Below are 19,869 nucleotides of genomic sequence, written 5' to 3' on the forward strand. Positions count from 1 at the left end.
TACAGACCTTTTGTACAACTAACCACTAATCTGTGACTCTGATATATATGATCGAGTAACTTCTGAATTATGATGTTTATACAGTCACATAGCTTGAATTTTTAATTAAGATTAGTTTATAAACATTAGTTATACTTCAGCCCATCAAGAAAGATAATTAGTAAGCCAAGTTCAATCAAACAAGAGTAGGGATGAGAATAGGTCAGGTCAGGTCAGACTTTAAAAGGTCTGAGCCTAACCTACGATAAATCTTTGAGGTTTGAGTCTGGCCTATAACCTATCAAAAACTTTTATTTTGGCTCGACTTGATCTTTTTAAAAGTTTGGCCTGGGCCTGATAGCCTTTTTAAAAACCTTTTAATAAATATTTAATATTTTATGGCGTAGGAATGTGACAGGAAAGTTAAAAAAAAAAAAAAGTCAATCAAAATAATGAGGAATATAAAAGGGCACATGATTCACATCTAAATTGTAATTAAAGTCTTTGATCATAGGAATAAAAATTATGAAACAGTAAGGTTTAATCAAAGTCTGATAGTTTTAAAAAAAAATTAATTGTATCCAAAAAATAATATTATATATTGATATCCAAAAAATAATATTAATATATATATATAGGTTGACCTATCAAACTTATAAGACTTTTTAATAAGTCTAAGACTGGTCTATTTAATTTAATAGGCTTTTAAAAAAGTTTGAGTCTAACCTTTTAATTAAATAGATCAGTTCAAACCAGATTTTATGTAGGTCAGGTCGTAAACATCTGTAGGTCAGCCTAACCTATTCTCAGCCCTAAAGAAGAGGATCCAACTTTAAAATATGAAATTCTATTAATTTAACAAGGTGTTGCTAATAGTTGCCTTCAATCACTTGTTAAGAAATAAAAAAAATGATAAGTAAGGGGAAGATAATCAGAATTAGATTTAATCTATTATTAATTATAATTCCAAAAATTTAACTGTCAACTGTCATTTAATATTTTAAATTCCTTAAAAGGAACTAACTTTGGTAAACTTGTTAGCTGCTTTTACTTATAATAGGCCAATAAATGTAAATATATCGTACTCTTGGAATTTAGATGCTCGCTTGCAACTTATACGTACAAGTACCTTAATAATGTCAAGTATATTTAGAATTTAGAATAGTTTTATCATTTCATCATTAGTTCATACACTTACTTAACACTCGTTAATTTTTTTTTCTCTATCTTCTTAGAATATCACATTATCTATTATTATATTTACATTTCTCTTCTTTCTTTTTTTCTTTTGAGTGCCAACTGGTATATGAGTGTGTCCATAGATTATTTCCCTGGAATTTATATTTGTGTTAACGTTAATCAGTCATCCTGATTTACAAAATAAGAGTATACAAAAGACCTCTGAAGTGTTTTTTTTGTTTGTTTATATTATCTCGTCTGTTACTCACATTGCATTTAAGTTTATAGATTCTAAGTTCTAACTATATAAATATGGTCTAGTTTAATTAATTATATATGATAATTATGATGCATCCACACAACTTGTAGTTGTACATGCAACATGAAATTAGAGTTGTATCATTTGCTCAATCCATATCACACTTGTGTAATTTACACTTTATAGCATGTTTCAAATGTCCTTTCTGTAAGGGGATTCGCTTTTTTTTTTTTTTTTCAGAAGTTATTATTTCAAATAACGGGTAAAGTTAAGCCATGTTGTTTGAGGGAAGGTTACGCATATATAGTTCATTGTAAGGCCAACAAAGAATATTCTTCATCAAATCAATTCACCAAACTGGGACGTAGGTTATCAAATCAAGAATCTGAAAGGGAATCTTGCCCTTAATTTTTTTTTTCCTTTTCAAGTAGCTAGTTTGCAGAAATGACACATCACATGCTCTTCTGGTCAAAGAGAAGGAAAAATTACAACATTAATTAATTGTCTGAATATGTTTTCACATCCTTGTAATATTCTAATCCAATAGTACATAAAAATAACATATACATAACGGCATAAATTAAATATGAATTATCTAATTGTTACAATACTTCAAAGAATTTAATGCAGACCTTCTTATTTAATTACATTATTTAAATTATTTTAGGATGATTATTTAAAAAGTTAATAAATTTATCTTATATTATAATTAAACTGTGATTGAATAATTATATAAAAAATAATTATACGGTAAGTATATAATCATTGTTCTCTACTCTAAAATAGAGCAAATTATAACAATATTTTTTGAAGCTTCGTGTAATTACACAGACAATTTATGTTTTTTTAACCATTACTTTCACATCCTTTATAAGTTGTACTGGTGTAAGGTTCGAGGAAGTGTCAGTGACTTTCAAATGTATAAGAAATTGTTGGTTTAATTAATGTTTTCGAACTTTTTCATTAAAGGGAGATTAATGTAGAAAAATAAAATGATGAAATTACGTGTAATTTGATAAAAGCTAAAAAAAACATGTTGCGCAAGCTGTTAATTTGCTCTTTAAAATTAGACCATCAAATTTAATTATTTGCAAGAATGCATGAATTTCTCATCTAAAGCCAGGCATATGTATCAATCTAAGAAAACGAAAAGAGCATGTTTTGAGAAACTAATTTCTTTTTAATTTCAATCATAAAAATATTACTTTATTTTCATCTTATTTTCTTGTTTCAAAGACTTGCGTTGGAAATAATAAAAGTATCCCTGTTATATATTTTCACTAAAAAAAATTGAGAATAAATATAAACAAATCATAATTAACTATAATTAACCTAAAGGATTGATGCAGTGATGTAAATTTTCATTATATTTATATGTGTGAGATAATGTATTTAATTGATGAGAAAATTCATGTTGAATTCTGATCGTAAACAAAACAATTTTTTAGGTTAGCGGGAACCTCACATTGCCAAAGGAGTTAATCTATGATACATTGAGTTGGGGACAACGTGATATCCAACACAAGACAATAAATAAAATAAAAAAACTTTTAGCCAAACTTTTTGCAACGATGTTGGCTGTGCTATGACTTGTCACAAGCTCTTGTGCGTCCGTTAGTGCAACGATGTTGGCTGTACTAATTTGGGTTTTTGGTCATATAAGATATATTCTTTTGTTTATATAGTTGGACTTTTGATTTTTTAGGTATTATATTATGTGTGATTTAGTCCCTCTATATATATTGACAGGTTTCAATTGTATTAATTAGATCACTTAATAATATCATGGTAGTTGATTTGACTTGTCCATGTAGTCTTGATGTTGTAGAAAAAGATGAAGGGAAAAAATATAAATTTGTATTTAATATAATATAATATAATATTTTATTTTATTACATAATTTCTTTTCACAAAATAAATTGTCCATATTTTCTATGAAAGATTGGTCCTTATATAGTTTATTTTATTAAAGTCTTAGTCCTAATAATTTGTCGACGCTTATTGGAAAATGAAAGTCTTATTATATAAAAATTGGCATTAACACATTGATTTAATTTCTATGAAAAGTTTATTTTATTTTATTTATTTGCTGTATTTTCTTTCATTATAATTTTTTGAGAAAAATTTCACAGTGGTGCTGTTATATTTTATGATTTTACTATCTTAACAATTCATCGAACTCTTGTAATATTTCTAAAATTCGGGAAGAAAGACTAACTTTTATCATTAAATTTAGTTCCTACTCATTATTTTCTTTCTTTTTAGTGTGCAATGCATATTCATTTCCGACTAATATGTAATTCTAATGTGTGATTCATTAAACATTGCTAAATGTAATACATATATATGGGTGGGTTTGGTTGTAAAAAATAAGAGATAAGTCTCCTAATTATTATTAGTTATTTTACTTAAATTTACAATAATAATATTTTTGAAATGATCAAATAGATATTTATTTGATAAATCGATAGAAATTTATTATATTAATATTAATTATTAATTCCTATTTTGTACTTTAAAGGTGATCCATTAACACTCTTTCTCTTTCTTTTTTTTGTTGTGGTGGAGGATTTATTCGGTTTATTGAGACAGGCGGTTGGTAGGGGAGACTTCTCCTGTGTAGGGGTTGGAAAGAAGGATGTAAAAGTGTCAATGCTTCAGTTTACGCATGATACTTCGATCTTTGCAAAATCGAATTTGAAGACTGTCATTTGCATTAAAAGCATTTTGAGATGGTTTGAAATTATGTCCGGGTTTAAACTCAATTTTCACAAGAGTAGTCTCATAGGGGTGCAGCAAGTGGAGGAAGGTTTGGTGAAGAGGTTTGCTAATCTTTTGAATTGTAGGATCTCCACTCTTCCCTTTGAATACCTTGGAATTCAGGTTGGAGCTAATCCAAGGTCTCAATTGGGGGAACCTATCATTCAAAAGATCAAGAAGAGGTTATCCACTTGGAAGCAAAAACAACTCTTCTTGGGAGGTAGAGTGTGCCTTATAAATTATGTGATTTCGACTCTCTTCCTTTTTTTTTTTTTATCTATCTTTCTTTAAAATGTCATCTTTGGTGGAAATAAGTTTACAAAGGATAGTGAGTTTACAAAGACAATTTCTTTGGGGAGGTGGCTTGGAGGGAAATAAGTTGGCTTGGGTCAAATGGGAAAAGATTTGTACAACTAAAGAGGCTGGCGGGCTTGGCATAAAATTTTTGTGGCTTTTCGATGTAGCCCTTCTTTCTAAGTGAAAGTGGAGGATGTTGAATTCTCAACAAAATTTATGTTGCAAGGTGCTGAAATCAAGGTATGGAGATTTTATAGGATGGGGTGGACGTAGAGTGGCGGGAAAAGCTTCATTTTGGTGGAAGGATATATCATCAAGGTAACCGAAGGAGAGTGTGGTTGAAAATAACTTGGCTGGACATGTGGGTAAGGAATGCTATGCTGAGATGTGGAAACGCAAAAGAATAAGTATAATTCCGTCTACTTGAATTCACAACAAAAAAGATATATAATCTGTGAGATGGGAAATTGGATAAATGGTAGGTGGAATGACACTTTATTTGGAGACACAGATGGTAATCTTAGAAGAAGGCATATCCAGATTCAAGACAATGATTTCTCTTGTTTCATTTTGTCACTTGGAGAAGGAAACAACCCAATAACGATCTATTGTTTACTTGTGATTTTGCAACTCGGATTTGGAATACTCATTATATATATTTTTTATTTGCTACAATAAAGAGATAATATAATTTATAATCAAATATTTATAGTATATACATGTTTTTTGTTTTTCATACAATGAAGATATAATGTAGTTTGTGAGCTAAATGTCATAATTTTATAACCAGCATTCGTCGTAATAAAGAGATAATGTGATCTATGCGCACATAGTAGAATGAAAGTTTTTGCAAAATTTGTTATTCTTGAATATGAGTTTAAATGTATTTCTAAAAGTTTCTAAGAGAGTAAACAATAATTTCTAAAAGTGAGTTGCACTTATTTCACTTTTATTTTATATCATTTAAATTGTTTTTGGATGTAAAAACGTATGATATGTTTGTTTTCTCCTTCTTGTCCGCTTTGTATTTTATGTTCTTACTAAGTCTTCATGACTTACCCCTTTCTTTCATCCCCCCTCCCTCCTCAGATACACAAGTGATTGAGTAGCTAACTTCCTAGGATTTGTTGATTTATCCAGGAATTTATTCATCTTTTTGGTAGGCCCCCATTATATATGATGGAGAGTATAGGTGCCACTATAATGTAGTTGTAGGGATATGAGTAATAATAGATATAGAAAAAATCCTTTTATTTTGAGATATAGATGATCCTACCTTAATGATGTTTTGAGAAACTTTGATTATTTGTGTGTGCGTGCGTATGTGATAAAGATAAAAATAAGAATATGAAGATAAAAGAATTGTTAAGTCAAAAGAGATTTATGTCTTGAGATAGATCAATGCAGTTAATTATTTCGATTAAATGCAAATAAAAATAAAGACTATAAGTTGCGTCTTATGTGATATCAAACTATGCTTTATGATTCTTCGTCAGATTTTTCAGACTCAGAAGCAGGTTTAAGTCATGATATGATACATCATTAAATAAAACATTTAAGACTTCATTAATAATCTATCTGAAATTCATTTTGTATCTTAGAATCTATCCAGTCCCATAAAGAACAAATGAAATTCAAGTTTTGAGGAGTTGCCAAACAACATCAAAATACATGTTCTATTATGACAAATGTGCTCTAACTCAATGGGAGTGATTTTCTGTTGTAGTATTCAACGCGAAAGCAAACAAGGGTGACTTTTCAGCATGAAGAAGTATGTGTATTTAATGCAAACATTAAATGCTCCAATGACCACAAATTTTAGACATGACCTCAAGAGAAAAAATCTATCTATTTAAAGACAACGAACATTTGAAGATGAAGTCTTATAATTATCAGGATATTTCAAGAAATGGATTACGAACCTACGTGCAATCATTCAAATTCTTTTTGTAAATAAGTTTAATGTATATTCTTGTAAAGTTCAAAAAACTATCAAAACTCCTTAAACACCTTGAGAGAAAAGACTAACTGTGTTTATATTTCATATTCGTCAATAAGACGATTAAGATTTAGTTAGTGAGTCAATTAAACAACATATCTTTTGATTTGTGTAGAGCCAATAGTAACTTATTATCGAATTGAGTTTCAAACTATTTTTGAATTGATTTGATTCATTGTCATCCTATATATACATATATAAGATATTTGATATAATTGTAAATAATTAATTTGTATATTAGATAGATTCGTGGGACATATTTCTAATGAGATTTTTAGGGATATTACTCATGTATATATTCATGTATTTGTGAAAAGATTAAGGCTTAAATATGTTAGTACTTCTTGCAAATTTCATTTTTGATTCTTGATAATTTTTTTCTTCATTTTGCTTCTTGACATTTGAAAAATTTTGATTTTGATCTTTTAGGATTTCTCCGACATAGTCATTAACTTTTTAAAAATATGAGTTACGACGGTTTTAAAACTGTCATTTTAAAATTAAAGTTACAATTTATGACGATTAATAAAGTAAAAATTATGCAAGTGAATGCATTGATTCACCCAAACAACTCCATTTCCTGAAACTTCTATTAGTTCCTCAAACCACACACACACTCTTATTCCTCTCTCACTTTCTCTCTCCTCGTGATGAAGAAAGTCGATAGCTTCGCTTCCACATCAGAGTTAAACTCCAACGACAGCCATCACCTCAACCCTCCCTCCCGCATCATCCCTCATGAAATTATAACTCTCATCCCCTTTGTAATGAAACACCGCACCTATCTCGTCGTCGATCAATGCTCCTAACAGAGAAATTCTAAAGACAGATAAAAAACAAAAGAATTTTAAATATCAAAAAGCAAAAACAATGTTTTTATCATAAATCAAAAATGAAATTCGAATATATATAAAAAAGTATTAACATATTTAAGCCAAAGATCAATAACAAAATAAGATTATTCTTTTCTAAATTAGAGTTCTTTAGTATACTACCCTAATCTTCAAACATTAGCTCAAAGTAGTGGCCACTTATGTATTTATCCTGTGGACAAAGTTGAATCCCTTGCCCGACAGGGAAAGGTTTATTCAATGTTAGACGACATTGATTTTTCTTTTCTTTTCTGTTTTTCAAAACAGAGCGGCAACTAATACCAAAATGTTACTCTCAAATAGTTCATTCAACTGGATATTTTGGTACAAACATTCAACTCAAATTAAATTAGTAGTAAACATTATATTAAAAAAAATTCACGTGACAGCCCGCTGGCCCTATCTTTTCCTTTCACTCAAAATAAGAAGTCCGTGTCAAACATGGAGATTGAATGAAATTTCCATAAAGGACCATTCATCTTCATTACTTTTTTTTGGTGGCAAAGATATTCAATTACTTGTATTTAAAAAGTAATTATAGTATTTAATAAAACTACTATTATGACATTTTATTCATTAAAAGTACACTTTATAAATATCTTACATTACATCAAACATGGCTTTTGTGTTGGTATAGGCTGAGGCAAGGTCCCATTAGTTAGCATTATAGTTGCCCTTAATGATGTCAACGGTTCAGCAGCCTGTGGTGTGAATCAGTGATTCATAGTTCCGAGACATATCCTTGCCCATACCCTGCCTTCGCCCGCTACCACTCTTGGAAGTTGGAATAATATTTTTCTTTATAAGCAAATTGTACTATGAAGTATTTCATAAGTTAATAACTTAATATCCAATCCAATATTTAATAAAAAATTACATATGATTTTTTGTGTGTGTGATTGATATGACATTTCAATACACTATTAGATCAATATTTTTATTACATATAAACATACACAAATATTTAACATTTAAGTGATTGAAAATATTACTGTAAATAACATAAGAATGCTAACAATATATACTCTAATATATTCTTTTAAACACACTATTATTAATTAAAATATAATAAAAATTATAAAATTATAAGTGAAATTAAATAAATAAAAAATGAAACTCATCAAAATTTTAATATATATTTAATATTTTCACGCATTATCATAAATATGTAATTTTAATATATTTAGTATTCTTTTTATTAAGTTAAAGGGTGTTTGTTTCAAGGAATAAAAGAAGATTATTGGAAAAGTAAATTTGGAAGTGTCACATGCTTGGTATAAATTTTATTAAAACATTGTTAGAAGTTATTGATTCATAAATATATATTATTACTTTTTTTTATCAAAAAGATAAGTATCGTCTTAATTGATTTTTTATTTTTTATTGAAAATGTTGTATATGAGATTCTCACGTGAATGAAAGTTATTTTCCACAATAAGTATCTAATTCCTAAATAATTAATGAAAATAAATTATTCATTATTTCTATTATAACTAATATAAACTTCTTACACGAGTTATTCATTCACGTTAATGTAAAATTGATTCTGCAGTTTACATTGGCCGTATGCATCTGACCGAGTAGGGCACATGTCCTTTCCTTCCATCACAACGTGTCATTCGGATCCGGTGAAGTATGTGCCACGTCATGATTTGGACATTATTGTCATTTCAAATACATTAGGATTCTTTAAGTCCCAGTTGAGTTCCCACCAAAGTCCAAACCTTTGGTTTAGATACACACGAAACGTTCAACCGCACACAACACAACACAACGTTTGAGCAATTGAACAAGCAAAGAAGGCTCCTTGAACAGGACAAAACAAAACAAACTGGTCTTGTTGTGTTGAGCCTAATTGCTATCAATATTCAATATTTTATACTATTCTTTATTCTTATTCTTCCAGTTATATGGTAAGGATAGGTTGTGGATATCGTTGGATATGCTTCATATCTTCTTTTTTATCAGTGCCCATTGATTTTTTTTTTCCAAGTCACTATCTTGTGGTTTTCTTTCTTTCTGTTGTGGCCAAGTTGGGTTGGATAATTGGATTCTTTGGTGTCTGTGTATGTGACTGTGAAAAGGATGTGTCTTTGATGATGATGATGATGGGGTGCTTTTGCTAGCTTCACTTTCTTCTTCCTGTGTATGTGATCAAAATTCATCTAGTGGAATTTTGTAAATTTTTCTTTGCATGTTTCTGAATTTTGTTGTGATTCTGGGTTTTCGAAAAAAGGTGGTGTTTGATGGTTGCGGGGGCGTGGCTTTTGTTTTTGCTTGATCACTAGTCAATTTTTTTGTTGAATTCAGAGGGGTGTCAATGAAATTGATAGTATTTTCCATTGGTTGTGTTGTGTTTCTTTATCTTTTTAAGGATATTTTGTTCTACTTAGTAGAGATTGTTGGGTTATGGGGTTTGCTTTCCATGTATTAAGTTTTCTGATATGACGATTATGATCTGTTTCAACCTATAGCAAATAAGGTTACATAATATAACCGATGGAGTGAATTTGGGGGGAAGTTTTCCTGTGATTTCACTTTTTTTCTTAGGGTTGACCAATATGGCATTAAAATTGAAGTTTCAATGAATAACTTGGTTACAAAGAAAATTGCTTCTATGTGGCTCAAATTTCAGTACCCTTCACGATTGGTTGCTTTGAGCTTTCTTTTATTCTTGATTGGGATTCCAATCCATCCTTTGTTGTTTCCTTGCCCAATTTTGTTATATTGTTAAAACTCAAATATATTGTATTGCTTGCCACAAGATCAGTGCACATTGTTGATCTATTGAAGAATATTTTATAATATAGGCATCCTTTATGGACTATAATGGCATATGACTTAGGGATTTGCAGCTTCATGTTTGAAAACTTACCTTGTTGTAGAGAAACTCTTTGAACTGTCTAAATTTGAGACATCGGAAGAAATTTTTTGTCAGGAATAGGATTCATTTCCCCCTTTCATGAGTAGGGGAAATTCCTTTTGCAAATAGTATGATTTATCAGTATCATCCTTCCTGTAACGTATAATGGTTGAAAATTTTCTTTTATGCCTGAAAAGTTGGTTATTTTGGCTTAGTTTTATCAAAGGGATGCTTTTTAAAGTTATACACTAAATGAAGGAGGAATCAAAATGTGCAATTTCCTTTCATTTTAACTGTTAGGTTTGTGGTTTTACTTGTTCTATATGAGATAAGATGTAAAAATATGAAATGAGACGGAAATTTAAAAGGATTGCAAGCTAAAGTCTCTCATTTATTTGTTTCAGGTTTGTATTTGCTAATAGCTCCCATCAAAGGCCCAAAAATGGGTACCATCGTTGAAGCAGATAACACATATACCAAGATCCTAGGAAGATGGCCAGTCTTTTATTATGGCATGGGACACATGCTCAATGACATAACTGCTGCTTGTTGGTTCACATATTTATTATTGTTCTTGACAGATATTGGACTTTCACCAAGGTGCATTTTATGAATTCTTTTTCGCTCATCAACTAGTTTAGCTAAGTTTTGTATTATAATAGCTTGTTGATTGATGTAACTGAAAGATCAAAATTTGAAAGAGTTGGGATGTCACTAAAGATTTGGTTAGGTACAAATCCAATTGATAGGTTGGGTGGAAGTAGCCTGAGATTCTTCGGTCTTACTCTTGTGTAATAAAGACCTGACATATTTAAACTATATTACAATATTTAAATGGTTGGTGGACAAGCAAGTTATTTTTATAAATTGTAATAGCAGTTATTACATAAACAAGATAATTGGTAATAACAAGGTGCGGTAGACTGGCCTCAGTTGGCATAGATGCTTTAGTTGTGTTTAGTAGTGAACTTGTGAAACATACTATGATGGAAACCTTGGGCTGAATTATGTAGGGGAATAGGTGGATCTGTGTTAGAAGTAACCTAGTGGTGTGACTGAGACTATCTCTGGTAGGAGAAATTGACATTTCTCTGTTTTTGCTTAATATTCAATAATATTTTCCATTATCAATTTTTGTTATCTTCATTCTCTACATTTATAATTCTACCTTACTACATCATTTTCTTCATTCAAGTCTGCTTCTAGTAATATGTATATATCCTTCTATAGAAAATATGTTGCACGCAATTTGGACGGTTAATGGTGCAATGTTATGCAACAGCCAACAGAAGCACGAACAAAAAGGAGAAAGAACGAGTCACTGGTTTAGATTGTTAACTAAACACCTCTGACATAGCAGGGTAGTGAAAATAAAAGTACAAGACCCCAAGGAGAGTGTCAATTCACTATTCCTAAGACCTGAAAAATAACTGATGACCTTTCAACACCTCTGTTTCCTTCCTAAAAAATCCATATTCCCTAAGACTCATATGTAACAAATCCTCACTAACATGCACCTGGATACAGATCACATTCTTTCTTCCTTCTTGCATACTGCCATGACCCCTTAGTCATATTTGGATCTGCTACAATATTAGAAGGTCCATCTTGTTTAGGCCCAACAAATACCTGCATTTCTTTTGGGCTCACATACAATTAAAATTTTTCAAGATGTGAAACATTCAATTATCAAGCACATGATGCTTACAAAAAAATCTGTTGGATACTTCCATATTTCATGTTTTTGACATTTCTTTGTTCCCATTTCATAGGAATGCAGCTGTTGTGATGCTTTCTGGTCAAGTGGCTGATGGATTTGTCACCATATTTGTTGGTGAACTGGTATTTAAGCCTTATTTTCCCCCTTCGTTCTTGGGAAATATTTCCCATGCTTCTGTCACTAAACATTACATTTGCTTGGCCTTCCTTTTTTTTTTGTTGATTTTTTCTCCTTGTGTTGTTGTCTCCCTGGGGGTGGGGGAGTGTATAGCTTTAGCCTGTGTAATAACTGAGTAACCAGATCTTCTGTTTTGGAGACTAAGCTGAGTTTACTTGATGGTTTTCTGCATACCTCATATATCTTATAAACCTTCACTGTCACATAAAACCGTTAAGTTCACTTAAATTCTTTAGTTATGTCATCGTAATACCTATTTGCTGATTTTATCTAGAAGTAACATGAAGTAAAGAATCCAAGAAAGTTGAACAAAATCAATTGTGTTTTTCTTTGGTGCTACACTTTTCCCTGATCTTATTCTGTGCTTTCAGACCTTATTTTTGATTGACATGTTAATTTCCGTTGTCTTGCTTGATAGATAGACAGGTTTGGACACTTCAAGATATGGCATGGTGCTGGATCTTTATTGGTGGCAATTTCATTTTCTTCTGTTTTTGGTGGTTGTTTACCATGCAAACTGTTTAGTTCCAATTCAGGTACTTTTGAAACTTTGAGTTACAGCATGTATGCAGCAATCTTCAATGTGGGCTGGGCCGCTACTCAGGTTTCACACATGTAATAATTTCCTCTGATTCATCTTTTCCATTTGATGCTGAAAATTAAAACCATAAGTTTGAATGTCAAATTAGAAGTGGTTGGCTGGTTTGGTTACTTATAAAATGATATTCCAACTTGTGCTCTTGGTAACTTAAACTTTAAATTTGAAGTATCTAAACATCATTGACCTTTTGATAGTTATGTGATATCTATATTGGGATAAGCCATAATTTTGTTGAGAAAAGCCATTCAAATGAAAGGATGATGACTGGTATGTGGTTTTCTTGGTGATGTTGGTGGAATATTTAATGCAACAATGATGCCTGATTTTTGTTATTTCATCTTTAATTGCTAGTGGTAATTACTTCTTCAGTAACCAAGTCTTGAAATGATATGAGGCAATATTCATTTATAAACCAAGTGTCCAAGTAACACCAGTGAACTCTGCAATCTGACAAAGAAAAGGTTCCTAGCCCTTCAATTTAACTTTATGTTCATCAGTGTCTTCTTTGATTGCTCTTTTGAAGGTCCATGGTGAGTTGCATCACGCTGAACTCTACAAGCAGAGTGGCACTGGCTAGCTGTCGCAATGCTTTTACCATGGTAAGTTCTAGTGAAATTTCCATAGAAATCAATAATATGTTAATATGAATTACTAATGTATACAACTAACTATCTTTGAAGGTTGCCAACCTGAGCCTGTATGCAGTTGCATTGATAGTATTCAGTGTCATCAATGGAAAAACACATGATGATGTTGAAAATCAGGTATGTTAGATTGTAATTATTTGGATCCATCTTTAATCAGCTGCTGTCAAGCATAATCACTTTTTACTCCTCCAAATGAGCAGTACCGCTGGATTGCATATCTGTCAATTTTTATTGGATGTTGCTTTGTGGGCGTATTTCATCTTGCAACCAAAGAGCCCAGGTGTGCTTCTTGGCTTACTGCTGTTATTATTCATGGATTAAAGCCTATTGCTATTCACAGACAATAGTAGACATACTGTATGTCTGGAAAGATGTTCTTGTACATACTATTTATAATATCAAGATGCTATATGAGGCAGTTGTAAATATGAAGAAAAGCAATGCTTGAATAACCCCTTTGAAGCCAGATTAAATGAAAATATTAAAAATATTGATGTTTACCTTGTAAAGAAATTCTGAAAGAAAATGTAGACTTGGTATGAGAGCAAGCTTATAATTGTATAACTTCAACTAAACAAAGCACACTATCATCATTGATGCTAGTCAATTACATCCCTCTCAAAACTATTGTAAAATAGCTTGCTTGAGCAGTTTAGCTACTATTTTAGTATTTAGTGATTTTCTTCTGTTTTCTTCATAGATTGAAGGTGGGTGTACATGGAATGGTTCATGCAAGGATTTCATGGGATTACTGGTTCAAGAGAATTCTATATTATCAGGTTGCTCTTGTTTATGTTCTTACAAGATTGGTTCTCAACGTTTCACAGGTTAGCACACAGTTTCTTTCTTGCTTATTTATTTTCATTATCTTGTAAGAGGACTGGCTTGATATGTTTAGGCTATGCTATATGTTAGATATAGTGCATGAGGAAGACACTCATTCAGGAGCATAATTAAAAAGAAACTGAAACTTCATGCCTGCATTTGAATTTCCAATGAAGCATAACAATAATATTATGGTATATGAACATTTTGATACCAAAATGACTTCTTTTTCAGGCATACCTTGCTTTCTTTGTCATCAATGACCTACAAATGGCCCAATCAGCCAAAGCTTTGGTAATCTACAAATTTTGTCCATTTTAAGTTCATTGTAGTTCATTTAGCTTCAAATAATTTGAAGTTTGAATGATGGCATGGCTGATTACACTGCCTGATGATGTTTTACATAGGTTCCTGCTCTCATATACATCTGCAGCTTTGTTGTGTCTATAGCATTACAGGTTTCCTCATTAAATAAGTATCCTTAATGGATATCTTTGTATATTACATTTCCTTTGCCAATCTCCGATTCTTCACTGTTAACTTAATCTAACCTTTGTAGGAGATTGCATGGACTGGCCGAATGCTTAAGGCCTACTACTCTGCTGGATGCATTCTTTGGATTTTTTGTGGTGCAGTGATCCTTCTTTTAACCACAAATATGAGTTATGTCATGTACATAGTATCGGTATTCATTGGCATAGCAAATGCTCTCATGATGGTATGATGTAATCTTTACTTCATTAAATTGACAAAAGTAAAAGAAATATACTTCTCTTGTTTTCCACATTTTGAAGCTCATTTCTCTTTGATGACATATTGGACATAGTTGTACTAGTGTACAGTTGTAAAACTATTTTACTTGTTCATTAGACATAACAACATGAGTCAATAAGAGTAAACAAGTGCTCAAATTTGTCTTCCCCCCCTCCTCCCCTTTCCCTTGAACCAATTGCACTGTGAAGTTGGCACTTTTCAGGTTGATGTTGATTTCTAAATAATTTTAAATTGGTTATTAGTATAAGAGACATGTGAGATGGTTTCTTGGTTTAAGTTTTTTAACCCTCCTATCTAACAAAGTATTATAAATATATCCTTCATAAACTCCAGCAGTCACAGTTCAAGCTATTATGATTTAGTGTTTTTAATGTACGTACATATCCATTGGTTTTTATAATAGGTAACTGGAGTAAGCATGCAGAATTTTCTCATTGGAGAGAACCTTAATGGTTGTGCATTTGTTGTTGGATCATTGAGTTTTTTGGACAAAATTTCATGTGGGCTTGCTTTATATGTTCTTCAGTCAAACCAAAGTAAGTTTCTTAAATTTCTTTCATATTGAACATTATATGTCTATTGTTTCGTAAACAGCATTGTTACTAATCATATCATTTTTCTAATCATCATATATTGTTCAAATCATCAATGTAGATCTCTCTCCGCAGCTCCAGGCAACAACCCAATTCCCCTTTTCAGTTACAAGGATTGGTTTGGGTCTTGTTCCTGCATTTTGTGCACTAGTTGGGGTGGTAGTGACTTGCACCATGGATTTCCACAATCCTTCAAAGTCTTTGACGGCACCACTATTAGCCTAGCTGTGTCATTGATCATAATTATTCTCCTTTCTCTAACATACAAAGGTAAATGGTTATATCATACTTGGAGAAATTTCAGCTGCTCGGACCCATTGGAAAATTCAAGCAGCAAGTAGTACTGAGAATATTCACTTTATAGTTTATATATATGTATAATCTTGTATATTTATTGAATTATTAATTGTTACAAATATTATATGTCAAATGTATATAACGTGTCCACATTTTATTAAAATGTAACATTCACAGTTTCGTGAACTTCTCGTTGACGATCTGAGAAATGGAAAATAGTTACTATGAATTATGTGTTGCAAGTTTATTTCCAACTAAAGTTCTGCATGACCAGTCAGATAAGTAGGGAGATAGATTTCTTTCAACATTTTTTTAAAGGAAAATAGATAATTTTATTAATATGACCAATATCATCTTTCGGCATTATTTAAGTTGGAAAATTCTATCATTTTCAAATCTCAATTTAAATTAGAAAAATAAACAAGTGCCCCAAATGTATTATTATGGGGGTAAAATTACTTTAAACTATTCTCATGACAAGTTGAAGACAAGGGTGAGGAGAAATAACTATTCTCACTACCCAATTTGTTAAGACTACCAACTTTCTCTTCTGCCCACTCTCCAAATTGTTCTCACCCCCTCTCCTTTCACTCATTCTTCTTCCCACATCCAAATTGCACCAACCTTGATTTCACTCATTCTTCTTCCCACATCCAAATTGCACCAACCTTGAATGATCATTGTCCCTCATCTCCAACGCCACCCACACCATCAAAACCTGACCCCATGACTTCCCACTCCCCTGACCATGTGTTGTTCTCCACTGTCACCCATGACTACGCTACTGCGTTGTCCACCTAAACTCACAAGATCTATCGTCCACCTTCCTTCGCCATCGTGCCACATCGGCCACCTCGACCCCATTGAGATCTGTGTCGCGTCACCCCAATGAAGAAATCGTGGTCGTCCTTTGTTTGAGTTTGCATTCATTGGGTTTGTGGTGTCAGGATGGTTTGGTTTTTGGTGGTGTGCTGATTTGTTGGTGGTTGTGATCAACCAAAGCATAGAAAAAAAAAACACAAAGGAAACATAATTTTGTTATACATTGGACATATAATTTTACTTTACATCAGAAATATGTTTTCATTTAATTTTTGTCACCCCTTTAGTGAACAATAGAAACATATTTAGGCTGCACAATATACAAAGAAATGATGTTTTTGTTGTTTAATTTTTTTTCTCACCCATAAGATAATACAATGAAACTAGATTCTGCTGTTATAAAATTATATATCATGCTTACGTGAAAAGGGTATTTTTGAAAATAAGTGAAAAAACTACCCACGTGGATAGTGAGAATAACATTTTGATGGTGTGAATAGTAGCTCCCAAGAGTGAAGATTCTATAGCTGACTCAACCAATAATATAGATTTAAGTTCAGGCCCATGCTACTTATACCTGCTTTTTTTTTTCACGTTTGCTTAATTTCTTTTAATTTTTTATAAAATATTATTTATGGAAAATTTTCGCAATGTAATTTTTTTTATATATTATGAAAGTTAGGATTTTGTAAGATAATTTGTTACATTATGAAAAAATAGTTTTGATAATGTATAAAAAATTATATTATGAAAATTAGTTTTGACAACTTATTAAATCAAATTAATTATAAAAATTGTGCCAACAAGTACATAGATAAAATGATGTTTGGTTGTTCTAGTTTAACTATTGATCTTGAATTCAAGCCTTAGGTATGAAGTTATGTTAAATATTTAAATGGATATATGCATAATACTTGAATCGAACATGATTATTTTCAATTGATGATACCTCTTTTTTAGATTAAAATATTATAAAAATAATTTTTTGCAATGTGTTAAAATATAATTATATTACAAAAATTAGATATGCTGAAAAATGAGGGTATGTAAGTGAGGAAGGATACATATTTTGGAAATATTAAAAAAAAATTGAAAGTGTGAAGAGTGAAAAAAAGAATGTGAATATTATGGTCCATAATTTAGTTTATGATTATCTTATATAGTTTATGATAATCCAATTTTAAACGAGCATGCAACAAGTATGTTATCAACTTGTAATATTTTTTTTATCCATAAAAATAAAAAATAAGTATAGAAAATTTATAACAACTCACGTATTTTACCAACAACTTCCTTCTTAGTCAACCCGCAATGCTTATGAAAGGCTTATAAAAGTTTAATCCCGTTAACATTAATTAAATATATACGTATTTATCTTTTATGGTTGGTTAACTATTTAGTCTAACCGAGTAAACAAAAAAACTATTTAGTCTAACTATTAAGGTATTTCATTCTTACTAGAGAAGGTCTAGGCCGATCTAACATACTCTTAAACTTAAAGTAAACTTTGAAGTAGTGAGATTTCTTTATAAGTGATAATAATATTTTTTGATAAAAACATATTAATGATATTTTTATGGACTAATTTTTTTGAAAAATGATATATTAAGATATTAAACTGGCACTTAAGTATCAAACTTTTATACTTACACTACGTAATAGCTTTTACACTTAAGTATCAATTGTAGAATTGAAAGTTTTCATAATTATGGATTAAGTTTATAAAGTTCTATGCAAATAAAAAAAATAATCGATACTTCATCATTATATTTTATCTGAATTATTTTTTAAAAATGTAAATCAATGCCTATTACTAAATAACATACAAAAAAATTGTGCAAATTTATGTTAAGTCTGATGATATACATAATTAGGAAGACATTATTATTTCTCTAAAAAAAAAGACATTATTAAATGACTCCATTACAAATCCAAGTTAGATCATCCAACCATTAAATCACTGTGCCGCAAGGTGAAGAAAACAACAACAAAAAAATACTTCTTCCTCTCCCTCCCAGCTTTTATTATTTTATCCTATCACAAAAGAAGAAAAAATGATAGAAATTGAACTATAATTTTTACCTAATATTCGAGAGGCGGATGTAGTCAAGTAGATTAAGGCAATGAATCATGGAATCATCAAATAAAGGGCTTAATTTTCGTCGTTGTCACATAATTAAATCTAAATGAAAAATAAAAAGATCACACAACACATTAATTATTAATATGTAAAATCCAACGAAGCTGTCAAACTCAGTTTCGTTGCATGACTTATACGTGCATTAGCTTTCCCCAGGCTATAAATTGATGGTAGCTCAAATGGCCATTTTGAAGTGTCGGTTGGAAACATTAATCAAAATGTCTTAGTTTCTAAACTTCCTTTTTTCCACTCAATTATTTTTTGTACATATTTGTAACCCTTGTGGCTCTAGTCTTGTGTTCCTATCATCACACTATTCCTATAAACTTACAAATCACGAAATGTAAACAAAATGCTGTCCAATTTGATAAACTTTGAAAAACAATACTTGTACAGTAAAGGTACCTATAGTGGCAATTGGCACCTTAAGAACTTGCAAGGAAAGGAAGCACTACTGGGTCATTTTAGGAACCTCTATCCATAAGAAAAGTATTAAAAAGAAAAAAAAAATGAGGGCCTTTCTTTTAATAGATCCATAACAAGGATTTGATTGGCTATAAAAGATGAAAAGAGACTTATATTTCATTTTGATATATATAAACCTTCCATACCCAAAAAATTGGCGATTGCTTTTGCTATCATGGTCCTTGTCTATCCTTATTTGAAACTTGAGATTTTTCGTCTATCTCTATTCACCATTTTTCTGTCTTGCTAAATTGTTCTTTTCTCACCTCAAATGTTGAGCTTTGCAGCAGAAAAACACATCCGAAAAAAATCATCCTTAACATTCTAACAGTTGAAACTTTTTTAATGTAAAACCTGACAGTTTTGCATTCTGAGGTGAGAAACACATATTACAGAAAACATAAAGCATAAACTACTTGCATATATAGTGTGAAGGAAACTCCACAGAAGAATTCAAAACTAACAAATTACCATTGTTATACCACAAAATGGAGAAAGGGGCATGAAATTGTTGACAATGAAAATACTAGTATTAGAAAAACTATCATATTAAAAACATATATTTGAATGATACAATTGATCATATATAAAATATAATAA

General features: G+C 30.8%; 1 protein-coding gene across 4 annotated transcripts; it reads left to right on the top strand.

Annotated features, from left to right (window-relative positions):
• Nucleotides 1-9,060: 9,060 nt before the first annotated feature.
• LOC100784472 (major facilitator superfamily domain-containing protein 12) lies at nucleotides 9,061-15,979 on the top strand. 4 transcript variants are annotated; one of them, XM_003531412.3, is made up of 13 exons: nucleotides 9,061-9,491; nucleotides 10,613-10,808; nucleotides 11,981-12,050; nucleotides 12,524-12,720; nucleotides 13,230-13,305; nucleotides 13,387-13,470; nucleotides 13,554-13,633; nucleotides 14,054-14,180; nucleotides 14,413-14,472; nucleotides 14,586-14,636; nucleotides 14,738-14,896; nucleotides 15,356-15,488; nucleotides 15,607-15,979. In XM_003531412.3, exons 2-13 carry the CDS (start codon nucleotides 10,651-10,653, stop codon nucleotides 15,768-15,770), a joined length of 1,359 nt encoding a protein of 452 aa, XP_003531460.1. In that variant the 5' UTR covers nucleotides 9,061-9,491; nucleotides 10,613-10,650; the 3' UTR covers nucleotides 15,771-15,979. The 4 variants fall into 4 exon arrangements, with proteins under 4 accessions (XP_003531460.1, XP_006585374.1, XP_006585375.1 ...); XM_006585311.4 differs by having other exon boundaries at nucleotides 9,061-9,258; XM_006585312.3 differs by having other exon boundaries at nucleotides 9,265-10,508.
• Nucleotides 15,980-19,869: the final 3,890 nt, after the last annotated feature.

Source organism: Glycine max, chromosome 8, assembly GCF_000004515.6.
Source record: "Glycine max cultivar Williams 82 chromosome 8, Glycine_max_v4.0, whole genome shotgun sequence".
In the NCBI taxonomy this organism is placed as follows: Eukaryota; Viridiplantae; Streptophyta; class Magnoliopsida; order Fabales; family Fabaceae; genus Glycine; species Glycine max.

Bases quoted from the DNA above. Each gene is read 5' to 3' on its own strand.
- LOC100784472 (XM_003531412.3), top strand. From the start codon at position 10,651: ATGGGTACCATCGTTGAAGCAGATAACACATATACCAAGATCCTAGGA. The intron at 12,721-13,229 runs GTAATAATTTCC...GCTCTTTTGAAG, and splicing joins GCTACTCAGGTTTCACACAT to GTCCATGGTGAGTTGCATCA. The intron at 14,897-15,355 runs GTATGATGTAAT...TTTTTATAATAG, and splicing joins TAGCAAATGCTCTCATGATG to GTAACTGGAGTAAGCATGCA.